Source organism: Hippoglossus hippoglossus, chromosome 16 (assembly GCF_009819705.1).
Source record: "Hippoglossus hippoglossus isolate fHipHip1 chromosome 16, fHipHip1.pri, whole genome shotgun sequence".
In the NCBI taxonomy this organism is placed as follows: domain Eukaryota; kingdom Metazoa; phylum Chordata; class Actinopteri; order Pleuronectiformes; family Pleuronectidae; genus Hippoglossus; species Hippoglossus hippoglossus.
In genome coordinates, this window is record NC_047166.1 from 19,305,502 (window position 1) to 19,329,739 (window position 24,238).

Below are 24,238 nucleotides of genomic sequence, written 5' to 3' on the forward strand. Positions count from 1 at the left end.
ACGTAGAAGACACAGACAAAAATGTCAAGAGAGTTTGTGATGATAAGGACCGACACCGGTGTCTGTGTTGTAAAGAAAATCACGTGATCTCCGCAGCAGAGTTCATACGTCACTTCCTGCCTCTGTCTGCTGCACCTGGCTGCTCCACATCTAGTCTGAATAATGCGGAGGATTTGTTGCTGTTGTGAACGCTTCTGTGCAGAGAACCTCCTGCTGTGTTGGGCATATGTCAAAGGCAAACTGCGGGTGAAGTCTTTAGCCAATTCTTGGGATTTTACCAGGAGGTAATGTCTGAAAACAGCTCAAGTTGGACTCAGGGCACATTTAAAAGCCTTTTGCAAATCACTTTTCACTCTACATTTCAAGTAGGATATTTACTAAGATTGATGATGTACTTTGGCACAGGTGCAGAGGAGTATACTTAAATGCTCTGTCATTGAATATCATCTGATGCTGGACTTGCAGAAACTATGATATTCTGAAACGCTGGTTAGGCACACTTCAACCAGCATGAAGGAAATCTAAAAGGGAGGAAAGTGGTATGGAAGTGATGTCTCTGTAGGTAAAGGCACTATATATTCTCTCCCTTCTGCATTGCAAAAGCTAATTGCGCAAATTCTCTTTAGATTGCTAATGACTAAAGAAAAGAGAGCTAAAGATGATCAATTCTAAAGCTTCTTGTAATTTTACAATTGCACAGCATAATAAAATATGTGAAATCCAAATACTTGAACAATCGCCCCCACAGAAATATATAATTGATTGAAATTCTTGTGGTTTTGAACTGGCTGATTAATCCTCTTTGTGCATGTGTTCTACCAGCAGCAGGAACAAAGCTTGTGGTCTGAATCCTTCAGAGTTAAATCATAATTTTCGGAGCAGCATGTGGTGCATTAACAATCCAAAAATATACTCTGGACTTATGCCATCTACCGAGCTGCTAATCATTTGTTTCTCTTCCAGATATGAATGAAAACAAAGCTAAACAAATCAGATCTGATGGGTGTTAACTGATACAGCAACTTTCAACAAGGCAGTTCTCAAAATACTTCACATAAAAAGGCATCAATACAAAATGTAACAGCAACATCATTTAGATGATGATTTAAATGAAAGAGTTAAGTAGAAACTATATGGTCCTGATGGGTCTCTTAGCTGAGGCTGATGGAGCAGGTTGTGGAGCAGGTTGTGGAGCGCGTGAAGATCTTTAGCCCTAAAGGGGGCAGTTAACCAGCACTTTACCAGCATGCAGATGTGGCCTTCAACACCCAGCAGCACCTGTTTGTTCTGAAGTAACTCATCTATTCTGTCCTCACGTTGAACTCAACATCTGGATTTGGCTAACTTACATTTGAAAGCAGGACAAATATCAGTTAAACCAGCTATAACCAGAACAAAATGTCCGGTTGGTAAGATGGAGATAACGTGCCTTGATCACTTGTCAATAAATCTGATATTGGCTGATTTTTTTTTTACAGGATTTCTGTGACTTTAAAATTCGGGTCAGTTAAAATATGTGCTCTGTCTCTTTCTCTCTGCTCCTTCCTTCCTGCCCCTCCCTGTCCCTCCACCCTCTCTTCTCCTCATGGCTCCAGTCTTATAGACCGTATGCTTCAGAGGGACCCCAAAGGGCGAGCATCCCTGGATGAAATTGAGACCCACACCTGGCTGCAGGGGGTTGACCCATCGCCAGCGACCAAATACAACACTCCCCTGGTCTCCCACAAGAGCCTGTCTGAGGAGGAACACAACAGCATCATCCAGCGCATGGTGCTGGGAGACATCGCTGATCGAGAAGCCATAGTCGAGTAAGTTGGCCTCACTTCCTCTCACTATACAGTGACATTGTTGTGAAATGTTTACTCACCTATGCCTCAGATATCACATGAGCATCCCTTGGTTGGTGACATTGTTGGTGACATTGCTAACATGTAGGATGCTGTTACCCAGCTTTTCCTGAAAATTACATATGCACGGCCTAAAGAACTGCTAACTACTTTCAGAAGGAACAAACGAGATGAGTGGGCTGTGCTCTATGTTTGGGTGTAGAGCTTTTAAGTTGTCAATGTTCAACATACCTTTGGGACATCTTTTAGTGTGTCTCAGAGCCACTGTGGTGTTGGGTCAATGGAAAAGAGACACGCTAGCTTTACCCTCGTCCGTGTCATTGCTGCCAACTGTGGATTAAAAGTAAGCGTCATCTATGGAGTCTGAGCCAGTAGAAGAATTAAGTTGGCGATACCCTAACCTGACTCAGTACTGACTGGGGTTGGGTGATATCCAGTTTTTGACACAGTTAATTCTTCCCCAAATTTTGCAGCAGTATATACTATTTCCAGCTTATTAAAAATCACATTGTAGATATCTCACATGGCTTCTATATCATTTTTTAACACAAGGTGGTTGCTGTGCACCTTTTTTTTTTTTCCATAAGTACTGGTATAGTTAAAAAATGATCGAAAATAAATGAGTCATACATCCTTGTGGCAGAATTTTTCAGGCATGACTTGGGTCCACTAGTCATCACTTCCTATGATGAGACATTTCTCTTCTGGCTGGGACTGGTCTCTTTCACAACCAAAATCCCCCCATCTGTGTAAATATAGAATTTATGATCCCTTTTAATTCACAGCCACCCTATGTAATCTGTCTCTTGATGAAAAGTCACTGCCAGATATTACCGTGCATCTTAAGTCTGCATCTGTGTCTTAAATACCATGATGTTCATAGCTTTGAACAACACCATATTTTTAGCTAGATAGAATGTGACTGTCCCAGCCCCCTCTTTTCTTTATTTGCTCATTAATCACATTTTTTGACTGTTCTAATACATCGCGTTTTTCAGAACCTAATGAGATGCAGATGAGTAGAGTTGTTCTGACATGATGAAACACTATCAGCATGGGCTCTCTTTTATATGGTTACATAAATGTGTTGTATAACCTCTGGAATTCCAATGGTCGCCCAACAAAGTTTACAGATACTTTTGTTTAAATAAATATCTGACTGTGAAGAAACAAACCACTGCCACAAAAATGGCCGCATTAGAGCTCTATGATGGAGACGCATGATATAATTTGCCCAATCACACAATCGCCATCCGGTACACAATTGTTGGTTTGTGGATCCACATTATAAGTTTAGACCAAGTGTAAACATCTTAAAATCTGTGTGTTTTAATCTCTTATGTTGATTGACATCTGCAAGATTGATCCGGATCATCCACCCCTAATTTCATCACTCCAATATAGTTCCAGTACTTTTAAAAACAATGCAGAGGTACCTTGGAGGTGTTGAGGAATCTGATTTGAGGAACACTTCTTCTTTCCTTTAATATCTGTATTTATTGAAAAAGTGTCATCAGTATCCAATTAATCAACAGCATTGGCGTTGCTGCTGAACACAAATATGTCATATAAGAGAACAGAGTAAAGTATCAAAACAAATCCATGGATTATCTTGTAATTCAGCTGTAAATACCACCAATACAGATTAATCTGTGAAAACTAGGCTCAAAACTGTCAACCGTTTTCTATCTCACTTTGCTGTGCTTATGTTTGAGGAGCCATGTAACGCAGAACAACACCAGCAGAACGCCTGCAGCATGCCGACAGCATTTTCAGTTCGATACTTTGACTGTATCCCCCTGCAGCTATAAGATAAGCCTGTTGTGCTTCTACACGCTGAGAAAGCGAGAGAGCTGCATTGGAAAACTTCAAAAGAATCAAAGAGAGAACATCTGTTGATTTCAGAGTCATGATTTCAGGTTCACACTTGTTCACTTTTATCTTTCACTACAAAGCTACCTTTGGTTCAACGAGAGAAACACACACACATGCAGTACAAACTATTGATACATTGGTGTATTGTATCTCATTATACTTGCAAGGAAGTAAACGGAAGTACGGTAAACATAGAGAAGAAGTCGGTAATAAACGTGGAGCCTGAGGCCACAGATTTTTCAGTTTTCGGTTTCATTTTTGTTTTGATATGCTTTCAAACACAGATCGGTTACGATACAACCCCTTAAATTTTGCTTGTACAGACGTGTCACCCTAAGTTCTTATGAGGTACTTCCCGCTGTCTTCCATGTTTTCGTCGGGTGACTCCCGCCAGCCCCTGCGAAAAATTATCAGGAATGTCGATCTAGATTGACGCAAAAATCGCATTTAAAATCGGACACAGGTCACATGGCCGTTCAGACTGAGGTCCCATTTAAAAAAAATCTGATCTTTATCTGAAACACATATGAAAGTGGCCAAAATCTGATTTGAAAAATATCAGATTCCATGTGATCTGGCCTAAATCATGTAATGGCATTTTCTCAGTTCTCATTCACTGTATAAGTTAATCACATCATTAAACATGATACACTGGCATTAACGTCTGCCGTAAAAATGAGTCAGGGTCTTGTACTTTGGCCCTATTCATACCTGTTATTATAACGTGGATCATTCAATCATGAGTGGACAATCATCGCCTTGGTCTGTGTGAAATTCCAGTAGGTGTATTTTTAGATTATTTTAATTGTTAGTCGCATCCTTAGACATGTTGAAAAATGTAGAACAAATTCAACCTCACACTTCCACATAGATATGAATTATTGTGACATTCACCTATTGGCATCATAAACCACAGACAGTCTTGTTTTCTTGGTTTTGTATAATGTGCTCTCCATTTGTACATGTTTGTGATAAGATTATGATTGTTTCAGAGCCCTGGAGACCAACAAATACAATCACATCACAGCCACGTACTACCTGCTAGCAGAGAGGATCCTAAGGGAGAAGCAGGAGAAGGAGGTCCAGACCCGCTCATCCAGCCCTAGCAACATCAAGGCTCAATTCAGGTAAACGCAAGTTGGAAAAACTCAGTCGGATCAACAACAAAATGCATTGCAGCAGAATTGAATTCCATGACTTAGTATGATTTGGCCAAGATGTGAAATGTCAAAAGAGGAAAGCAGAGGGGGCCAAGAACAGTGCCTAGGGGTGCTCCAATTTTACACTTATATCCATCGATCAATTGACCTGCACACATTCTCAAAATCTAAACCTCAATGAGAAGTTTATACTGCATAGTTAGAATTAGTGTCTTGTTTCACCAACTGTGTCTCAACTGTGACAGTAGAACCTTATCTTTGCTTCTGCAGGTCAGATAGACCAGTTAGTGTTTTATGTCCTGAAACCTGAAAACACATCGTCTGTTAATGGATTAGTCCACTGACAGAAAATGAATCTGCAACTACTTTGATAGATGAATCGTTTCTCATCTTCCGAGCAATATTAAAGATTTACTGGCTATTACTTTGCTGGTTTATATCTGAATGCTTTGGGGTTTTAAACTGTGGCTCAGACAAAATGAGACTCATGCTGTTAGAAATTGTGATGCAATTTATTTTCACACATTCTGAGATCTGAGTCAATTTAACAAAAAGATTAACGGTAGACTTTATCATGGTAATGTGTTGTAGCCCTGGTCTGCTCTCTCTTTTGACATTAAGTGTTTATTTACTTTTTAAGTAAACTTTCCTTCATTTTACTATATTTTAATACAAGCAATCAAACAATCTTTATCATTGGGTCATGAGTCATGACAGCAAAGAGGCTTTGACACTGAAAATAAGTGATGGTGGAAGGTGTGAGGTGACAGAGCAGAGGTTTTACCTGTTGTGAACAACATGCTTGTGCCTGTCCAGGTTCTTACCCATGTGAGTGTTTGTGTGTTCATACCATTTACCGTCTGTGGTTCATACAGTGACTGAACATGCAGCAGAGCAGACACCTCTCAAATCTCCTATAAAGAGCCTAGTGCTGGAGACTAGTTGAAGTCCTTGTTTTTTCAGTACAGGTGAACTATAATCTGAGCTGACAATCATTACCCTGGACTTTGCATTTACTGTCATATCAGTGGTCATACACACAGTTCATACAAAGCTTTGATTGGACTGCACAGTCACAGTCTGGAATATGATGTACATATAGTTACATAATTACTAATGACTGCGGTGACATTGAGCAGCTTCTATGAGCTGACACTGTCAAGTCTATCAGCTGCTGGGTTTCAGCTGTGGCACAAACACACAGGATGACATTATCTCCAACATTAGCTCAAGTATGAGGATATTCAGCTTTTACACCCGACATTCTCACCTGTCTCTCCCTTGTGCCGCTGACTGACTGGCTTCACAAATTCTGCAGTTGTGTGTGTTGTCTCCCTCCCCTCTCTGCTATATGACTATTATAGCTGAAAACTGATAATTACAAATCTTGTGGTTGGAGCGGTAGAGTTTTTATGACAAATACAGTAAAGGGTTTGAGATGATTAACAATTCTAAACTGAAAATTTATGACAATTGAAACTGAGAGTTTGTCTTGCCTGTATGTGCAGGCAGTCCTGGCCCACCAGAGTAGACATGCACCAGGACATTGAGGACAGCTTGGCAGCGTCCTCCATCTCCCACGCTGGAGGCCCCCAGTCCCCTGCTCGCAGCACAGAGAGCCTGCTCAACGGACATCGCACCAAAGGCTTGATGGAGCTGGGCCGACGGGAGGAGACGGTGACGGACTCACCAGGACTGTCGGCACAGGTACCGACATCTTCATCACACTAGACTCCAGAAGGGAAAATACTTGTCACGAACATCTGTATATGGTTACAGCTGTTTCTGCTGCCAGATGTTCCCACACTTAGCAGCTTCTTGTAACCAGTTTTAATGTTTTTGGCTGTTCTTTACAATATCTCTCTTCAGGGAGCCTGTGCTGCCGCCTCGGGCCCTTCTCTTGGCTCTGGGACCGTCCGGGCCCAGAGTGCCTCCACCTCAGCAGCAGCCAAGCAGAGAACATGCCTCTTCAGGTCTGATCTCGTTATTTATTTGTGTGCAAAAGCATTTTTTGTAAGTTCATGATCACAATACCTGGTTGGTTGTAAAAGTATTGATTATTTTCAATAATGATTCATGTAAATTATTTTCCCTGTTAAAATATGAATTGTTGATTAAGTGTAGTTTGTAAAAATTACTAGATAGGGAACCACATTAGGTTTCGACAGGTACATAATTCTTAAAACGTGAGGGTCTGTGCTGCTAACATAGATTGTGTGGGCTCTGTGTTCATATTTTGCTGCATATTATGTCTGATTTATTCAGGGTGGAGGAGGATGAGGAGGATGAGGAAGACCGCGACTCGTCTCCCCTCCCGACCCAGGTGATCCTGCGCCGTAAGCCTCCCTCCATCACCAACCGCCTCACCTCCAGGAAGAGTGCCCCGGTGCTCAACCAGATCTTTGAGGAGGAAGGGGAGTCCGACGACGACTTCGACATGGACGAGGGTCTGCCGCCCAAACTCAGCCGCCTCAAGATGAACATGGCAGGGAACGCCACCAGCCTGAGCTCAGGGGCCAGCTCCTCCTCGTCCCCGGGTTCCACGCAGAAGCGATACCAGCGACGTAAGAGCCAGGGGAGGGGGTCGTCATGTTCCAGCTCCGAGACGAGCGACGATGACTCAGAGAGCCACCGCAGACGTCTGGATAAAGACTCTGGCTTCAGTTATGGCTGGAACAGAAGGGACAGCAGTGAGGGGCCGCCTGGCAGCTCGGGGGGAAATGGGGGAGGAAGCAGTTCAGGGCAGGGGAAGCCTCCTGGAGAGGGAGGGGGCACCTCTGGTCCGGACCGGGGGAGTCCTCCTGGAGGGGGTGGGAACGGAGGTGGGGGAGATGGCGGTGGGGGCGGGGGGAATGGGGGAGGAGGAGGGGGTAATAAAGGACAAGACAGCCCCTCCAGTTGTTGTAATAACAGTAGCACCACTAACCCCTCCCTGAGCTCTCTGTCCCGCTCCGCCCGCACAGCGAGCCGCAGCGCCGAGCTGGTGGAGAGTCTGAAGCTGATGAGTCTGTGCCTCAGCTCGCAGCTGCAGCACCACCGTGCAGGCCGGGGGGGTCGAGGTGGGAAGTTAATCATAGACCCTTGCAGTCTCTCTGGGGGGAGCGTGAAAATCCAGGAGAAATCAGCCTGGAGGATGTGCATCGGCTCCAACGGGAGCCTGGACACTATCACTCTGCCCACCACCGCCGCCCTGCCTCGCACCCACTCCGCCCAGCACCACCACCGCAAATCAGGGCCACACCACTCCCCCAGCCCGCAGTCCCGGCCCCATGATAGGAACGCTCACAGCAATCTGAATGCTTTGAAAAATGGCGTGCTTCAACTACCTCTGTGCGAGAAGACCATCTCTGTGAACATCCAGCGCGGCGGCGGCTCCAGGGACGGTCTGCTCTGTACCTCAGCTCCAGCCAGCTGCTGCCAGGTCATCTGAGGCTCGGAGCTCAGCACCGACCTTCTCCCTCCTGTATGACATGCCGCTCAGCCCCTCCTCTTTTCTGACCTCCTCCTCTTGTTCAGATCAGTAACTGCTCCACATTCTAACCGTGTCGTCCTGTGTTTGGCTGTAGCAGATAGCTGAGCTCACATCGCCTGCCTTCTGCTGTTGTCCCTGAGCTCTGCACCGCTCCACCTCTCCTCTGTCACTTTGATCGGTTTCATGTTGTGTCTGAGGTTCATGTCGCTTTTAACTTGTATCGTTTTCATTTTATCTTTGTTTTATGTCTCCAGGTGCTCTTCAGACTAGTGGCACTAATATTCTTTTAATAGTTTATGACAATATGCTGCTTTTAGAACATTTTGCAATTTGGAGGGTTTGATTGAGTTGGGGGGGCATTGGCTAAAGTTCTGTATTGAACCAAATTAAAAAGAAAACAAATTCCAGATTAGAATTAACATGTAGTTTTATCCCCTAAAATCGAATATAACAAAATTATTTTTGCAGGAAAAGTCCCGTCTATATCAGAATGAAGTCATAATGTAAAAAACATTTGTAATATTTCAAGATGAAGTCATATTGTAGAATAAAATATCAATATTTTAAAAAAAAAAGGTTTTGCTATTTTAAGATGATGTTTGACATGGAGAAAATATATTTAAGAGTGCTGACTAATTACCAGATGAATCTAGTCCCCCCCCCCCCACCACTGTCACTCAGCTGTAATGCTGCAGCCTCGTGTGAGAGACAGGTAGTCCACCAGAGCTGTGTTCACGTAATGATTGACAGCTGCGAGGTCCCACCCCTGACTCAGACCTCCTCTGATTGGTTATTATTCTACTTATTGATACAGTAATAACTGCTGCCAGGCTGCTCAGCATCTCTGCACATTAGCATATGGTTTGTTGCATATTTCAATAAAACCCTTTTACATACTGTAGCTTTGATAAAATCCCTCTTGAAATTGTAACCATCTTCTTGAAATATCCTGAGACAAATTAGTAAAACTGTGACTTTCCTTATTCTTGTAACATCAGTTAGTTAAATTAGTTTGGCTTTTTCTTTCAGAATCCCGTTTATCATTCTTGACTTAGTTCCCATCTTGTTACGACTGCTGTCTCTTGATGCAGTTTCCTTCCTCCCTGATAGTGTCTCTAATGTGCTGTAGTCAGCAGTAGGTGTCGCAGCGCTCAGTGCTTATCAACACCCCCCCCCCCCCAGCAGCTTTAGATTCCTTTGAGCGATGAAGGGAAGAGGGAAGGTTTGAATGTGAGTGACCTCTGACCCCAGTCTGGACTCCACATTGCACCCAAACAATCTGTTTTTATGTTTTTTAAAATTTATATTTTACTCTTGATTATTTTTAGCTCCATTCTTTCACTTTTACCTCCAACAGAGTGTTGGTCACAACCCTTTAAATTTGGACGGTGTCTGAATCGAGGAAACAGCTCAGCCGTTAAACTGGTGGTTTTTAAAAGTGTGTGCACTCCTCTGTGGCAGCAGAGACGACAGCGGTTGAGACCGTAGCAACAAGGCTCACGCTCACCACGTTTGGAAATGTTACTGCTGTCCGTATATTTAATATGAGGTATTATTTTTTTATTCAGGACGTTGTGTTGCTGTAGTTGCTGATACAGACCATTGGTCGTGTCTGACTCTGTATTAGTTTGATTTCATGTACGCTGCCATCTTTTAGTCCCAGCTGCACTCACCTGTCTCCCAGAGCTCAGTGCACGTGTGGACGCAGCGTATTGACTCGTGTGTGTGTGAGTATGTAGATACAGTAAAGTTTATTTTTAAAACGTGTACCTTTTTTTTTTTTTTTTGAGTGATCTGCTGATTTTCGATGTTGACGGGAGCTTGTGAGAAGTAAATCAGCAGCAGAAGAAGAAGAAGCTCATGACTCGCAGCTTTACAGGAGCTGACCAAGACATGAACAAATGACAGAACGGGGAAACGGGGAGATTCTTTAAGGGCATTGGCAATAAGCTATACTGTGTGTTGCAGCTATCTGTACAGAAACATTTTTATTAGTTTCTTTTTGTTTTATTCCAGACCTGTGCAGCCTCACAACGGCTCCATTGGGCGGAAAAAGGAAAAAGAAAGTTTTAAAAGGTTTTAAGTATTTGTTTTTCTCTTTTTTTTTTTCCTTCTTTGTTTTTGAAAACCAAATGTACATAGAGTTGTAAATATGGTGCTCTTTCTCTATATCTAGAACAGCAGAGTGAGCCTTTTGGTGCATAGCTGTACAGTCATCTAGCCTTATGATAATTAGTACTACTGTATGGGTGTCTCAGCTAAAAATAAAGCCGTGTGAGAAAAACCATGATTCTATTCATACTGTCGGGTCTCTGACTGTCGTCTTACTCAGCTGTATCCAGGTGAATGACGTGCATGTGTTTCAATGTTTGACATTCAGTGACACTGAGAACAGAGGGAGTCAGTCACAGGAATGTAACTGGACCAAAAAGCAGAAAAAGAAAAAAACGTCTGAGTTGGAACTGACAGGAATATTCAGTGTATAATTCTGTAGTTGACCTGTTGTCACTTGTCAGATGTTACATATAGCTATGGTAATATCCAAAAATAAAATGTGGAGTACTGTCTCATACGTGTGTTCGTCTGGCTCCTTCTTCTTAGGTTTGAATCAACCTGGCTGAGAATGACCTTCCAGTCTTATGAGCTGTAGTGGTAACAAGGTGTGAGCTCGTTACCACAAGTGACCCTTTTAAATCACAAAACCTAATATACAGCACTGTGGTTGTGTGCCAATCAGTGCACCTTCCATCTACATACATTATTTTTCCCCAGCTTCATGTAAGTACACTGGGATCTTTACCTTCAACCAACAAACTCTGATCAATTGATCTGTGAGTCCAAGTTAATGTGGGCCAAATTTAAAAGATTTCTCTTGAGGTGTTCCTGAGTGTTTGAGAGGCGCAGTGACGTTGACCTTTAACAACCAAATTCTAATCAGGTCATCCTTGAGTCCCAGTGAATGTTTGTGCCAGATGGAAGGAAATTCCCTTTTGGACATTCCTCATATATCACATTGATAACATCGTAAGCTCACGTGACCGTGACCTTTGACCACCAAAATCTAATCAGTTCATCCTCGAGTCCAAGTGAAGGTTTGTGCCAAATTTGAAGAAACTCCTTCAAGGCGTTCCTTGAGATATCAGGTTCCCAAGAATGCGACGGAAAGACGGACAACATAATGCCTCCGGCCCCTGGCTGTCGCAGGTGCTGAGATGTAAAAATAGTGTGGTGTTAAACCCCCCCATTTATCAGAGAGCAGTGAGCGAGGTGCAGGACACGGACCGGAGGATGTGATCCAGGTCAGTGAAGGTGTTGAAACGCAGTCAGTGGTGATTTCCACGCTACACGACACTGAGGAGCTTCACTCTCTGCTGCTTGGCACATTCAGCTCCACTCAAGTTTCCCAGAAGCTTCACACTCGAAGTTTACTCAGAGCTGATATGTCTGTGATCCACGGGCAGCGTAGAGCTTCAGGACCGCTGCAGTAACACATGCAAACATACAGGAGGTGCAGTTGAGCATGTTTCATTTCCCTGTTTATTAAACCGACACAAAAGGACGACAGAGAGCAGCTCAGCTTTCAATCTACTTTTTATTCTCTACATTTTCACATGTTGATGTAAATACCAGAGGACTGTGTCCAGTGCATATAAAACCTAATATTCAGATAGGCATTGCATTTCAAGGCACCAGGGGCGTTACATGAATGTGACTGGAAGGAACAAACCGACACTGACTAGAAGAGAAGACCCTGTTCACATCACATGCTGAGATAAGACACATCAAGTCGACGGTTTGTTCCCATGATTTCTCCAACACAGACGCAAGGATTATTTGCATTTTACAAGTAACAGACAGTATTAATCGCTACTGAACAGTTGACTAAATACCACTTCATTCATAGCAATTATCATTTTTACTTCAAATACTTTGTATGTGTCAAAGCTTGAATTCGTCTGCTCTGTTACATTTTTTTTTTTTTTTTTCAGGTTTAGAAATTCAGGGAGAAAGTTTAATGTGCAGGTTTCTCTTTGATCACATGATGGAGAGAACAGAACCACTTCAAGACAAAGCTCTGATCCATTCAGGTGCAATGGTTTAAATTTCTGCCTGAATATGTGAAGCATGAAAATAGCAGAGGATATCAAAGCAGACAGGAGCGACTGCATATGGTGAAATACTATAATATGCATCGGGTTGCTTAGAACATTCAAATCTTTATGAACATTCTCGGCTTCCATACTTGAGTGGAAGCAGCGAATGTGCTACTGAGCGACATCAGCATCACTTATTATAGTGAAGTGTGAGCAGCAGGTTATTGACTCTGTTTACTGGGTGCACACAGTCATTAGTAACCATTAGTGTAGATGGACTGAAGGAAGGAAACACACATAACACACAACTCGTCATTCAGGTCTTGATATAAACTCTATATTTGCTACAGTAGATTTTGTCATAGAACAGCATCCCTCTGTGATTTGAACACCTGGCTTCACCCAACCCTTCTCCATTCGTCCCATGTTAACACGGCACCTCATTACAGTACATTTCATTTTGATAGCAACGTAACACGTGTAGTGCAACAGCTGTGTCGTCTGCTCTTTTAAATACTAAACCACCGTTTGCCCCATTCTCACCATTAACCACAGTGATGCTGTTCTGCTCCTGCAGATAAACAGCTCACCTGTGCAGAAAATCCAACATAATAAAGCTTTTGTTTTGCTATAATAAAGAACCATGAACGTGTGTGAGCAGCACATCAGTGTAAACAACAGTATGCTGTGTTAAAGCTGTGGGGGGGGGGGGGTGCGGCCGCCGGAGGTCCGTCAGTATCTGAACGCTCTCCTCTCCTCCTCACTGCTCCACCTTCCGGAGCTCCGAGGCCTCGAGCATTTTCTGAAACGCACACAACAAACCGAAACATGTTTGTGTTAGTCATTTGCTTCACTACACAAAGGGACAGTGTGTGTGTGTGTGTGTGTTAGAGTGTGGGTGCACTTTAAAGGGATGTGAGAGGAGTTGGCAGTGATCATGTCCTTGTTTTATTTACTGTCTGCTCACTTAACCAGATTATTCTTATTATTTATCACAGTCTGCATTTTCTACTTTCTGGTCAATCATTTGTATCCTGAATAAAAACTGAGATCTGGGAACAGGGCGACGTCACTAAAAAGAGTCCAACACAACGAAACCAGGAGCAGACGATCGTTTCTGTGTCACTGAACATGACAACAACCCAGTTTACAGACCACCCTTAGCACTGAACTCTACAAATACAACCAGACTTATCGCGTCAGTGCCGTATCCACTCAGGTCAGTGTTGTCTGTCTCCTTCAGGTCAGTGTGGAAGCAAATGAGACTTAGTGGGCGCCCGCGGAGGATGTGGTCCATGGTCTGTTGAGTCTCACCACAGGGACACTGAGCTTTCTAGCAGGAATCTATTGTTTGAATCACTCTGCTGACAGCACATTTATGACTGGAATTAGACTGTTAATAAACATCCTGATCCTGGTGCAAAGATCTGTCCAAACACCAGAAGTCTGTCTAGGTTGGACAGGCGAGTGCAGAGCAGGTGTGTGTAAAGACAGTGTTTGGTTCCAGCTGACCTCGAAGCTTCTCTAACAGCTCCTGGTTGCTCTTTGATAAATTACAGTCCACATTGTTGAAGAGAGTCCTTTTCCCTTGATGCTGATCTTGGCAGAGCTATTTTTTAAATCAATTAATTCCTCTGGGCCTCGAGCAGGATGCAAAGCAGGCGAGTGACAACTAAGGTTCAGGAGAGCTGGATGTTATTAAAGAATCTGTCCCACAGCCGAGTCCACAGTGCGGGTGGGGGGGGGGGGGGGTTGGCCCTGAGGCAGCCGTCCTCAGGGCTTCATCACTAATGACTTCATCAGGAACATAAAGCTGCAGTAAACAAGCAGAAGACTGGAAACTTCCACCGAGGGAAAAATGAATGGATTTCAGTGTCCATTGAGAAGGGAGCCTACAACCTGGATTATCACAGCAATAACTCTATCGATTCATAAATATATATATTTATGCATCGGCGTGGAATGATGGCACTTGGGTGGTCACAATTAACCATAGCAATACGACTTGTCAACTAAAGGTGGTGGCCCAAATGTGTTTAGTGCTCTTTGGGCCATATTCACCATTTACCACATGGGCCACTTAAGGTTCAATTCAGATTAGACCTTGTTTAGAGAACTGCATGTTTGACCCAAAAAAATCCCACATTTGTTTTGGGATATTTTGGCTACATTTTACTAAGTGTCCACTTTAGGCTCACATCCATTTTGATCGGGCCACAAGAAGGTGAGAAGTGACTCATGATTGCCTGAAGTGGCCCACATCTGTATCTTATCTACGTATGGAACAACCTGGGTGAAAGGGCAGATTATCGTTCTTAAACAAATTAAAATGCCCCTGTCTTATTTTAGAATGTAATTACGAGATAATCATGACTCACAGCACCATTAAAGCCTGAAACCCTCCTCGTGGTTAAACTGCTCTTTAGACTTTATCCATGAAGAGTCGGACGGCTCCTGATCAGTGCCGCCTCCTCATTCGCAACTGATCCAACTAAAAAGACCAAAATCTAAAATTTGCTTCACCTAAAGCATTTAAAGGATTCTCATGGTTTCCATTTAGAGAATTAATCACCAGAACACATTTTGTGTTGATGAAGGTAAAGGAGCAGTTTCTCTACTTGCACTGTTCTGATGGTTTAAATCCCTAATATTCCACTTGCATATATTTGTCCAGCATTGTGTGCACCACAAACACAGCAGACGTTAATGACACAATCAAAACAGTCCAAAGTTCTGCCAACAACAAGAGTCTAATCATGAACCTTCATGTAGCTCTGACTCCCTCTCAATGCTTTTCTGTCTGCCTGGTTTTAAAGGCTGAGGACAAACAAACTCCACTGCATTTCATTATATTATTTTTCTAACAATTAATTCAGATGATATTAATATTATATCAAACTCGCAACCACAACCCAGCGTGTTAGATCTCAGATTCAAAACAAACACATCGGAGTTAGATTAGATAAGAAATCCAGATTATAATTATTAATATTATTAATATAACTTCATGATATCACCCCGGCGTCAACCAAACTTACACACAGACTGAGCTACTCACCCTCCATGGAGCTGCCTCTGCAGAGACCACAACAACAGCACTGATCAAACCAAACTTCACTGACACATGTACAGTGACAAGAGGCAGGTGAGATACAGCACATCAGTCCATGACTGCAGCTGCACTAGTCGGATAGACCAACCATCTACAAAATACTGTGACCTTCAGTGACTGAGTTTATTGATGAATGTGATTTAATGGTACAGCTGCCTTAAGGAAACAGGAAACATTCCTGTGGACAAACACAGTGAAAGATCTCAGTGAAGGGTTGAACCTGTGAAATGGCGACACACGGAGCACTGACAGAAACCACGTGAGAGGAATGGTGAACACGGAGCTCATCACAGAAGCACTCAGCCCCGTCGGGCCACATCAAACAAATGTCTGCGGGGCCCAGCGAGCTAATGCTTTACAGTGGAGCCACATCAATGCTATTAACATAGGGCACGCCATTTGTCTTCAGCAAAGTGGTCTGGGACAGGCATCAAGAGCTCATTCTTAATGCTCAATGTGAAGCAGTGGACCAGCATGATGTAATGGACCCATGCATTAGATCTCCTCACTGTCTCCAGTGTGTGTGTACGGACTCACGAGAGTCTCCACAAGGAGTGTGTGTGTGTGTGTGTGTGTGTGTGTGTGGTTGCATGTTTGAGTAAATCACTTTCTAATAAATACCTGATTAAATGGTATCATCTCTCTTAAGGCAACTCTCAAATCTTAGTTAACTCTGATACTATGTGTGAACTCCTGTGCACGGAATTTATATATATCTCATTTTATAATGTCCAAAACCTGACACACAGATCGTGAAGTTCAAAAATGTAAATCTGTAAATACTTGTTGGAAATCGTCTTTTGTATTAAGGAAAGTTAAGTAATCTTTTTGAAAATGGCCTCATGCATAATTCAAAAAAGAATTTTCCATGTATCTCTCCAGCCAATAGGACTATAGACCCGACCTAAAGTTTATACACATCAAAAAATATAAATCGTATGGTAGGAATAATGTCCTTATGACATCACTATGAAGTCAGAAGATGACATCATATAGTATAGTAATGTATTAACTTTTGCAGTTACTTAGATTAACCAATCATTTGTCATCATATGGTCTATGTCATCATGAAATGGAATTGTTACAGTGCAATAAGATTGCCTGAATTTTCTATTCTCTTATATTTTGTAACACTGTTGCATGTGGCAGTAATACCACCATACTGATCTTTTTCCTTATTTATATACAAAATCATGTATACAAAATATACACATATATCTATCTATTATATTGGTATAATTATTAGGCAATGCTTTTAGCACATCACTCTACCTTTTTCTTGAAGGCCTCCAGTGATTCAAACTCCAGACGTGCCAGTTTGATCTGGATGTGTTTGGGAACATCTGGGATGAGGAAGGTCAGGAGGAACTTGAAGGCCAGCAGTCCGTGCTGAAATCACACAACCAGACACATTGCATAGATTAGATATAATTTACTAAAACTATAGTGTCATATATTAAATAAAACTATTGTGTCATTTTATATTCAGCTTTTAGTGCGAAAATGTAGGAAGAAAAGGAACGGTGTAGTTCTTGGGACAGCATGATGAGAAATGACAGAGAACAGAAGACAAGGGCAGTGAGTGAGTGGGACGTCAGGACGAGACAGACAAGTCTCACAACAAATGTCCTTGAGGTTAAACGAGGACAAGAAATAAAGCATTTTGGCAGTTTGGTCAAATAGAACAGTCATTGTTCTGAAAAGAAACTATGACCATGAGGTCAGAGAATGTCTGATGACATGTTCTGGGTTTGGGTTAGATGATTCTCTGAATCTAAACTAGAACCAGCTTCACTTGTTGCTTGGTTTGGTTTTAGATGTAAAAGCTTGAAAGGGGAAATTCAGTCAGATTTCAGTGGCAACGTCTTCCAGTTGAATCAATGAAGATTTGATTTTATCACAATGACGTGTGGAGACTTTTCAACTTTAAATCCAGGGGAAGGTACAACTCATCTCTGTTCTATAGAAACATTCATTGCAGCCATTATAAGATGAATTCATTCAGTTTACATAATTAAAAGCAAATACAAACATTCTGCAGGTTTTGAGTTTTTACCCTGCAAATGCAAACTGACTCAGCTAAAGAACACAGGTGTTTGTCCTGAAATGATGTGATGCAGTCATGTCCACATGGAGCAGAATCTCAGAGGAAAGTTTCCAACATCCTCTTGAATCTGGAGCAAATGGAGGAACTAGCCAGTAGTGTGTTGTGTTGCTAATAAAAGTTGTATGAGCTGTTACATATGCAGCTATGTGTTTGGAAATGTATTTGCTCTGCACACTTGTTCCTCTCAGATCTTTTAGACTGACAGCTGACCTGCACACCACTCAGTCAGCAGGGTGTGTGTTTCCTCCTGAATAGAAAGATGAAGAACACACTCACTGGAGGACAGCCAACTGCCGTCAGCTCCTGTGATTCAGAACCTTTTCCTTATCCCAGTAATGGACTCATGTTTGGTCCAGTACATGGAACAAAAGGTTTGAGAACAGATGACAATTTGTTTCAGGCGGATCAAACAAATGGATTTGAGTAAGATGAAAGATTTTAGGCTTCTAGTTATATGATTAGTTTGGATAAATTCTCACATACAATTTGAAATCAATCTCCAAAGACAGACATTATTTAACTTTTAATTTGACTTAACTGACCTACACCAACAGTCCAATGATGGATGTTCCATACTGGTTACATATTAGTTATGTGCACGTAACATCCACTGAGAAAAGTAATGACAGTTTTGAGCCCTGCAGAAGACGTTTCACAGTTTATTCTCAGGAGCAACATTTCACAGACGAAGACATTTTGTCATTCCAGTCAGCACAGTAGCTAATTAAAACAGAAGAAGCCAAGAAATCCCTGAACTTAGTGACTTGTCATATTGATTGAAAGTGCGCAATAAACACTCCAGCTCTTAGCTGATTGCTAATGCGATTCAAGGCTAATTTATATTTCGGAGCGTTCAGCAGCACAAGGTTATGCAGAGAGCGAGAGGATGCTGAGTGAAGACTGGGAGGAGAATGTGAAATGCCGTTTGACTCAAGGTTTGACAATAAATTCTGTTTTGTCCGACATCATGCATGTGATAAAACTACAGATGCTAAATTTGAGAGGTATTTTCTTTGTCATTGCTTCACTGAGTGCAGTGAAGCTTTCAAAGGAACTTGACCTAGCTGATCTCTCTCATGTACATAATTCATCATGTGCTTTCACAATGACTGAGGAGTCCTCTAGACAAAAGACAAAGTATCTAATTAAGGCAAAAGTGACTCCCTAAACCTGAAATGTTACCCCGTCCATTTTGGTGAAGAGAATAATAGTCATCCTCAGACGAGCCAGCGTCCTGACCTGAGGAGTATAACACTGAGACATGGGCGCAGGCAACAAACTGCTGACAAGACTGGCAGACATTTCCACTACTCAGTATTCAGCACTTAATACTGTTACCATGGCACCCCGTCACTGTTAATTGGAAAATTAGCATTTCAATCCGCCATCAATCCAACTGATGAAGAACAACAAAATCTGCCATTTCATGTGTGACAGGAACGGAATATGCAATTTTAACTCACAGGTTAAATTATCGTTCTCCGTGTATTTCACAGTGACTGCATTAAATACACTGAGCTACATTTACTGATAATATGTTGTTCAATTTGAAATAAAATATAGCGTTAAAGTGTCTTATCAAGTCTTTAATAAAGTATAGAGAGCATGAAATAAGGTCATTTGAATACACCGTGTCCAAAAACAGTCCTGTAAGAGCTTAAATGTAAGTACACTTGGCTATTTAAAGTTTTAAAGTTTAAAGAAGCTGCGTATATGCTTTTTGTATATGTTGAGGCGGATGTGGATCGGGAGATAGAACTGGTTGTCCACTAACCAGAAGGTCGGCGGTTCGATCTCTGTCTCGCCAGTTCCGTATGCCAAAGTGCAAGATACTGAACCCCAAACTGACAGCTGTGCCTGAAGTGTGTGAGTGATGTATGATAGAGAAAGTGATGCACATAGATTCAATTTATGAATGTGTGTGTGAAGGGGTGAATGGGGAATCCTTTATCAAACTGATGGAAAAAGGACAGTGGGGAGAGAAGAGCGACTCAAAGGCACCACCCCGTCTGTCAAACATGGTGCTGATTCTGTTATGACTTGGACATTTATGGCTCCAGTGAATCTAATATACTGACATTTACTGACGATTTCCATGCTGACTGAAACAACTGGATGAGTTTAGAGGTGGAAAGAAGCATTCTGTGCTCACATTCATTGAATTGATGTATATATATGATGTAAACACACTCAAATTAAAACTGAGACTTGGGACTTTGCATTAAAGTGAATTAACTGACTCTCACAGCATGAAGAACAAAAACTTCAGATGCACAAATATTTTGGAAACAATCAAATAAAATGCCACCATGCATAAAAATAAATTATATAAGTGATAACACTAGGTTCATCCCAGTGTTACTAAACATTAGCCCATAATAATCTAACATTACTACAAGGAAAAACACAAGCATTGTTTTCCAACAAACCTGTACAGTGAGGCTGTCCTGTTATATAATGTAAGGTTGGAAGATTAAGTTCCCTAAGCCCATTCACAGTAAGACCCTAGACTAGTTCATAGGTGATTCCAGGTCTGATACTTTCACAAATGTCAGTGGGTGAAAACTAATCTGATTATCTAAAACAAAGTCTGTAATGAAATTACTGTGGTGGGCTGCTAAAAATAACCTTGGACATACAGACAATTTGACATATACACATGAGAAGTGGAACATATGGACCTTTGTTACTGTGAAGTGCCATGATAACAACAAGCAGTTTGTCTTTACTGATATTACATTTTTATTTTATTTATTTATCTAGATTCAATTTAAGATTTAAAAGAGCCATCATTTAATATTTCACACTGAATTCAATGAAAAAAAAAAATTAAACCCGATTTATTACAACATAATACTCAAATTTTGGTAACTTTTACTTATATACATATATAAAAAATAACTCCATTCATCCCACTGTTAAACCTACTGCCCACTACCTGGTCAGGTGCAAACAGCAGAAATGACCCCTCATCACTTAAATATGTGGGAAAACCTTTTTAATTATCTCTGATTCAGGCTATAGCAACAAAGAAATGACACCTGACTGTGTGGTGTAAACGTGATAATGACATGTGATGTTTACCCTCAGTAATAGACAAGCTGCTTAAATGGAAGAAGCATAGAACACCAAAGTGTACTACCTGAGGATCCATTGAGCGAGAGGAGCTATAATTTCAACAGATACCTGCTGACATTTAATAAGAGCCTGGCGGCGGCAGATGTCCCATGGCAGCACTTATTAACTTCCTGGTGGCACCCAAACAAGCCCCTTTATGAACCCTTAAGTGTCCCATATCTAGTCCCCACTCAGTTACAGCAGTGCCTGCAACTCAGGTGTGTGGCAAAAAATGAGTTAGCCTGACTCACTATTGGGTTGGGCCACACAAACAGAAATGTATGGGAAATGCAGCATTACAACCAGCACTGTTGTCATAATTAGGTCTTTTGGCATTAAATCCTGTCAACAAGTCCTCAGCAACATGCAAATACAGGACACAGGCAATATTTCTTCGAAAGCTTTCTGTCAAGTAAAAAAATGCTTGCTTGTTATACACATCAACTTCAATCACATATCAAATGTTAATCTTTCACTCTACTGTGCCATTAGGTCATGATCGCACCTCCTCTCTGTTGAGGAGCTTTGTGAGCAGACTCAATTTATTCAGTTCTGTTGGCTCGGTTGCAACGAAATGAGTAGATTATAACTGACAGACCTGTGACTCTGTAAGAACGTCTCTGTTTCTGAAGCAGGCTGACCGGTTGCCTGGTTACTGCTCAGTGATGTGTGTAAGCCCTACAAAGTAATTACCCAGGTATCATAGCACTGCTGCTGGAAAGCGAGGAGACGCTGCCGTCCCACCTGCCCCCACCACAACCCCATAACCAAGATAACCGGGGCTGAGTGACTTCCGCTCCTTCAATCTTCTCTCTCTATTTAAACAATGGAGATTAAAACAATTGTAAATATAATGACGTTGGAAACTGTTGGATGAAAAACACATTTGTGACTGAAGCTCAGCACTAATAAAATTAGAGTGCTGGGCTTATGATGATAATGATGTTGTGCTAATAGCAACATATGCGCCCCTCTTAGTATTCTATATATATATATTATATCTATTTAAGTAACTGCCTAAGTAACAGTCTAATATGCATATATGTATTATTTATTTATATTAATATGTTCTTATACTAATGCAGAAATACAGTAACATCCACGTGCAATCATCCTGTGCCACTGCACTTTACTCAAGTACATTGCTCTACAAACAATAGCAACAACTTAGTGAAGGGTGTATTAAGTACATATTCTGCAAATGTATTTAATTTCAATTTTAATTCTATTGCCTTTTTATTCTCTTGTCTACCTCATTCTGACTGTCTGCTACTGAAACAAGAGCATTTCCCAGAGGTGTGTATATAGCAGCCAGCTTGCTGAATGGTAACAGGAAGGAACGTGCTTGGATTGTACAATCATGTGGTGACTCAGGTTCATCATCGCTCGCTCTCCTCCAACCTCTCTGCTTCTCGGTCAACACTTTCCCTCCTGACCGTTTTTCCATCTGCTCTCTCCTATGTTTGCATCTTCTTTTCAGTTGCTCACTCTTTTTCACTTCTATCTCTACACCGATCTGAGCCTTCACTCTCAGGCATGTGGTACATTCTAAAGCAAAGAGTGCACACGTACGCACAGACAGGTCTAACTGATCTGATGTGTTATCACATACGGGATGGATTGCTCACTCACTCACTCACACACACACACACACACACACACACACACACACACACACACACACACACACACACACACACACACACACACACACACACACACACACACACACACACACACACACACACACACACACACACACACACACACACACACACACACACACACACTACCACATGGTGAGGGAGAGAGTAATAATCTAACACAGGGTGCTGGCCTCCTTTTTTTTCTGTGTTCACCAGAGCAGCACCTCACCTTCTCTACTTATTCAGGTGAGAGGGCAGAGCATAAGTCAAATAGAGAACATCACCCCTAAGGCCAATATGCAGTCTACTGCTATAAAAAGTCAAGTTCACTTCTATTCGGCCCAGGAGAGTATGGAGGGAACAGGATTGATGAGCAGTGACACGCTCCCTGTTAGCACAAGAGTTTGAGACTTTCCTGTCCTGCCATCTCCTTGGTAGAGTAATCAGCAGGATTAAAAGCCTGCAGCTCTGCTAGCAGCTCCTTGAGTCCGGACATCAAACTCAGACTAAACAATACAAAACTAATAAATGGAGCAATCAACAAACTCAAGATTTTGTAATTCTTTCAACATACTCGGTAGTCAGGTTGAAATATTAAGTTTGCTCTGAAGATGGCACTAAAGGTCACAGTATCATTAAAGTGATACAAAAGTAAGTTGCTGGATTTGGAATATAAATCAGCTGAGTAAAGCTTGATTTAAAACTACATGTCAGATGTTTAGACCCATTCCCCTTCTTCAGATGTCGGACAGAAGGTATCTGTGTTGTTTATTGTTTACTGCCTGAAACGGACAATCCAACATTCACACCCGTTTACACTGTGCAGACTTGAGAAAGTAGCTTTCCTCTTTTGCTGTCTCTATCGTTTGTTACACAGCTATTTGTGTAGCTTTTTATGTGAATAACTGTGTGCAACACTATGAATGTCTCCCTAGAGAGACTGTGTGAAAAATGTGTTTATAGTTGTTCATAGCAGCATCACAAAGGAGGAGCGAAAAGATAAGCTGCGATAGAAAGTGACAATAATATCGTTTAAAAATGGGGATAACGACTTTTTCAATCAGTCTCCCCTAGAAGGCATTCAGCTGTTCACATCAAAAGTGCCACAAATGTTTTTGTAATGAAATAGAAAACTGCTAAAGAGAGAAGTGCTAGGATTGGCTCTTCTTTTAGATGTGAACAGCAGGACATTGATGGTGTGAAGTAGCTGTGAACTGTGGATCGTCCGTTTAGAAAAGTTACAGAAATGGTTGGAAAAACATGCCTCCTCTATTATCAGACTGCCAAAGTGAATACTTGCACCAGGTCTCAGTTAAGCTGCTTTCAGACATGCACTGAACTCCGGAGAAACTCTGGACATTCACTGGAGGGGCTGTGTGAAAATGCAAATGTCCAAGAGAGAGCCTCTGGAGTCCCTCCGGCCAGCCCCCTCTGTAAAAATTCCACACAAAGTCTGCACACAGCAGGAGATCCTCCGCAGGATTAGTTGTGAGCAAGTGGGTCTGTTGATGACACTGTTAACACACCACAGATGCTAAAATGAAAAATAAGAAAGGAAAGAAATATCCAAGGATAAAAAAGTGGTGTCACACAGAAGATAAAGATCTTTTGGTGAGATGAAATTGCCTGAGAAAAATCTACACTTCTGTATTCACTAAATTGCATTTCTTGTCTACAGCTGTTTCAGACATGACCTCTGGAGGATGTTAAGAGAGGTGGGTCCAGACTTTCTGGATTCCCTTTTTCATCCTGAGATATTTGTCTTTGTCTTTGTTTTTGAGTTGTGCGTCTGTCGCGTGTTAGAAGCG

General features: G+C 41.8%; 2 protein-coding genes across 4 annotated transcripts in view; one reads left to right on the top strand and one right to left on the bottom strand.

Moving 5' to 3' along the window:
- snrka (SNF related kinase a) overlaps positions 1–8,916 on the top strand; it is a 40,293-nt gene extending 31,377 nt beyond the window's left edge. Inside the window, exons 4-8 of the mRNA XM_034609928.1 lie at positions 1,596–1,808; positions 4,715–4,849; positions 6,391–6,589; positions 6,752–6,855; positions 7,148–8,916. Of these exons, the coding sequence (XP_034465819.1) occupies positions 1,596–1,808; positions 4,715–4,849; positions 6,391–6,589; positions 6,752–6,855; positions 7,148–8,312 (1,816 nt within the window). The 3' untranslated portion in view covers positions 8,313–8,916. The remainder of the gene's footprint in view (positions 1–1,595; positions 1,809–4,714; positions 4,850–6,390; positions 6,590–6,751; positions 6,856–7,147) is intronic.
- A 3,011-nt stretch (positions 8,917–11,927) lies between these two features.
- ano10a (anoctamin 10a) overlaps positions 11,928–24,238 on the bottom strand; it is a 25,695-nt gene continuing 13,384 nt past the window's right edge. For 2 of the 3 annotated variants that reach the window (XM_034609929.1, XM_034609931.1), the window contains exons 13-15: positions 16,833–16,949; positions 15,507–15,523; positions 11,928–13,250 (exon numbers count right to left, since the gene is read on the bottom strand). In XM_034609929.1, coding sequence (XP_034465820.1) covers positions 13,181–13,250; positions 15,507–15,523; positions 16,833–16,949 — 204 coding nt within the window. In that variant the 3' untranslated portion in view covers positions 11,928–13,180. The remainder of the gene's footprint in view (positions 13,251–15,506; positions 15,524–16,832; positions 16,950–24,238) is intronic. The other variant, XM_034609930.1, reaches the window with a different exon arrangement.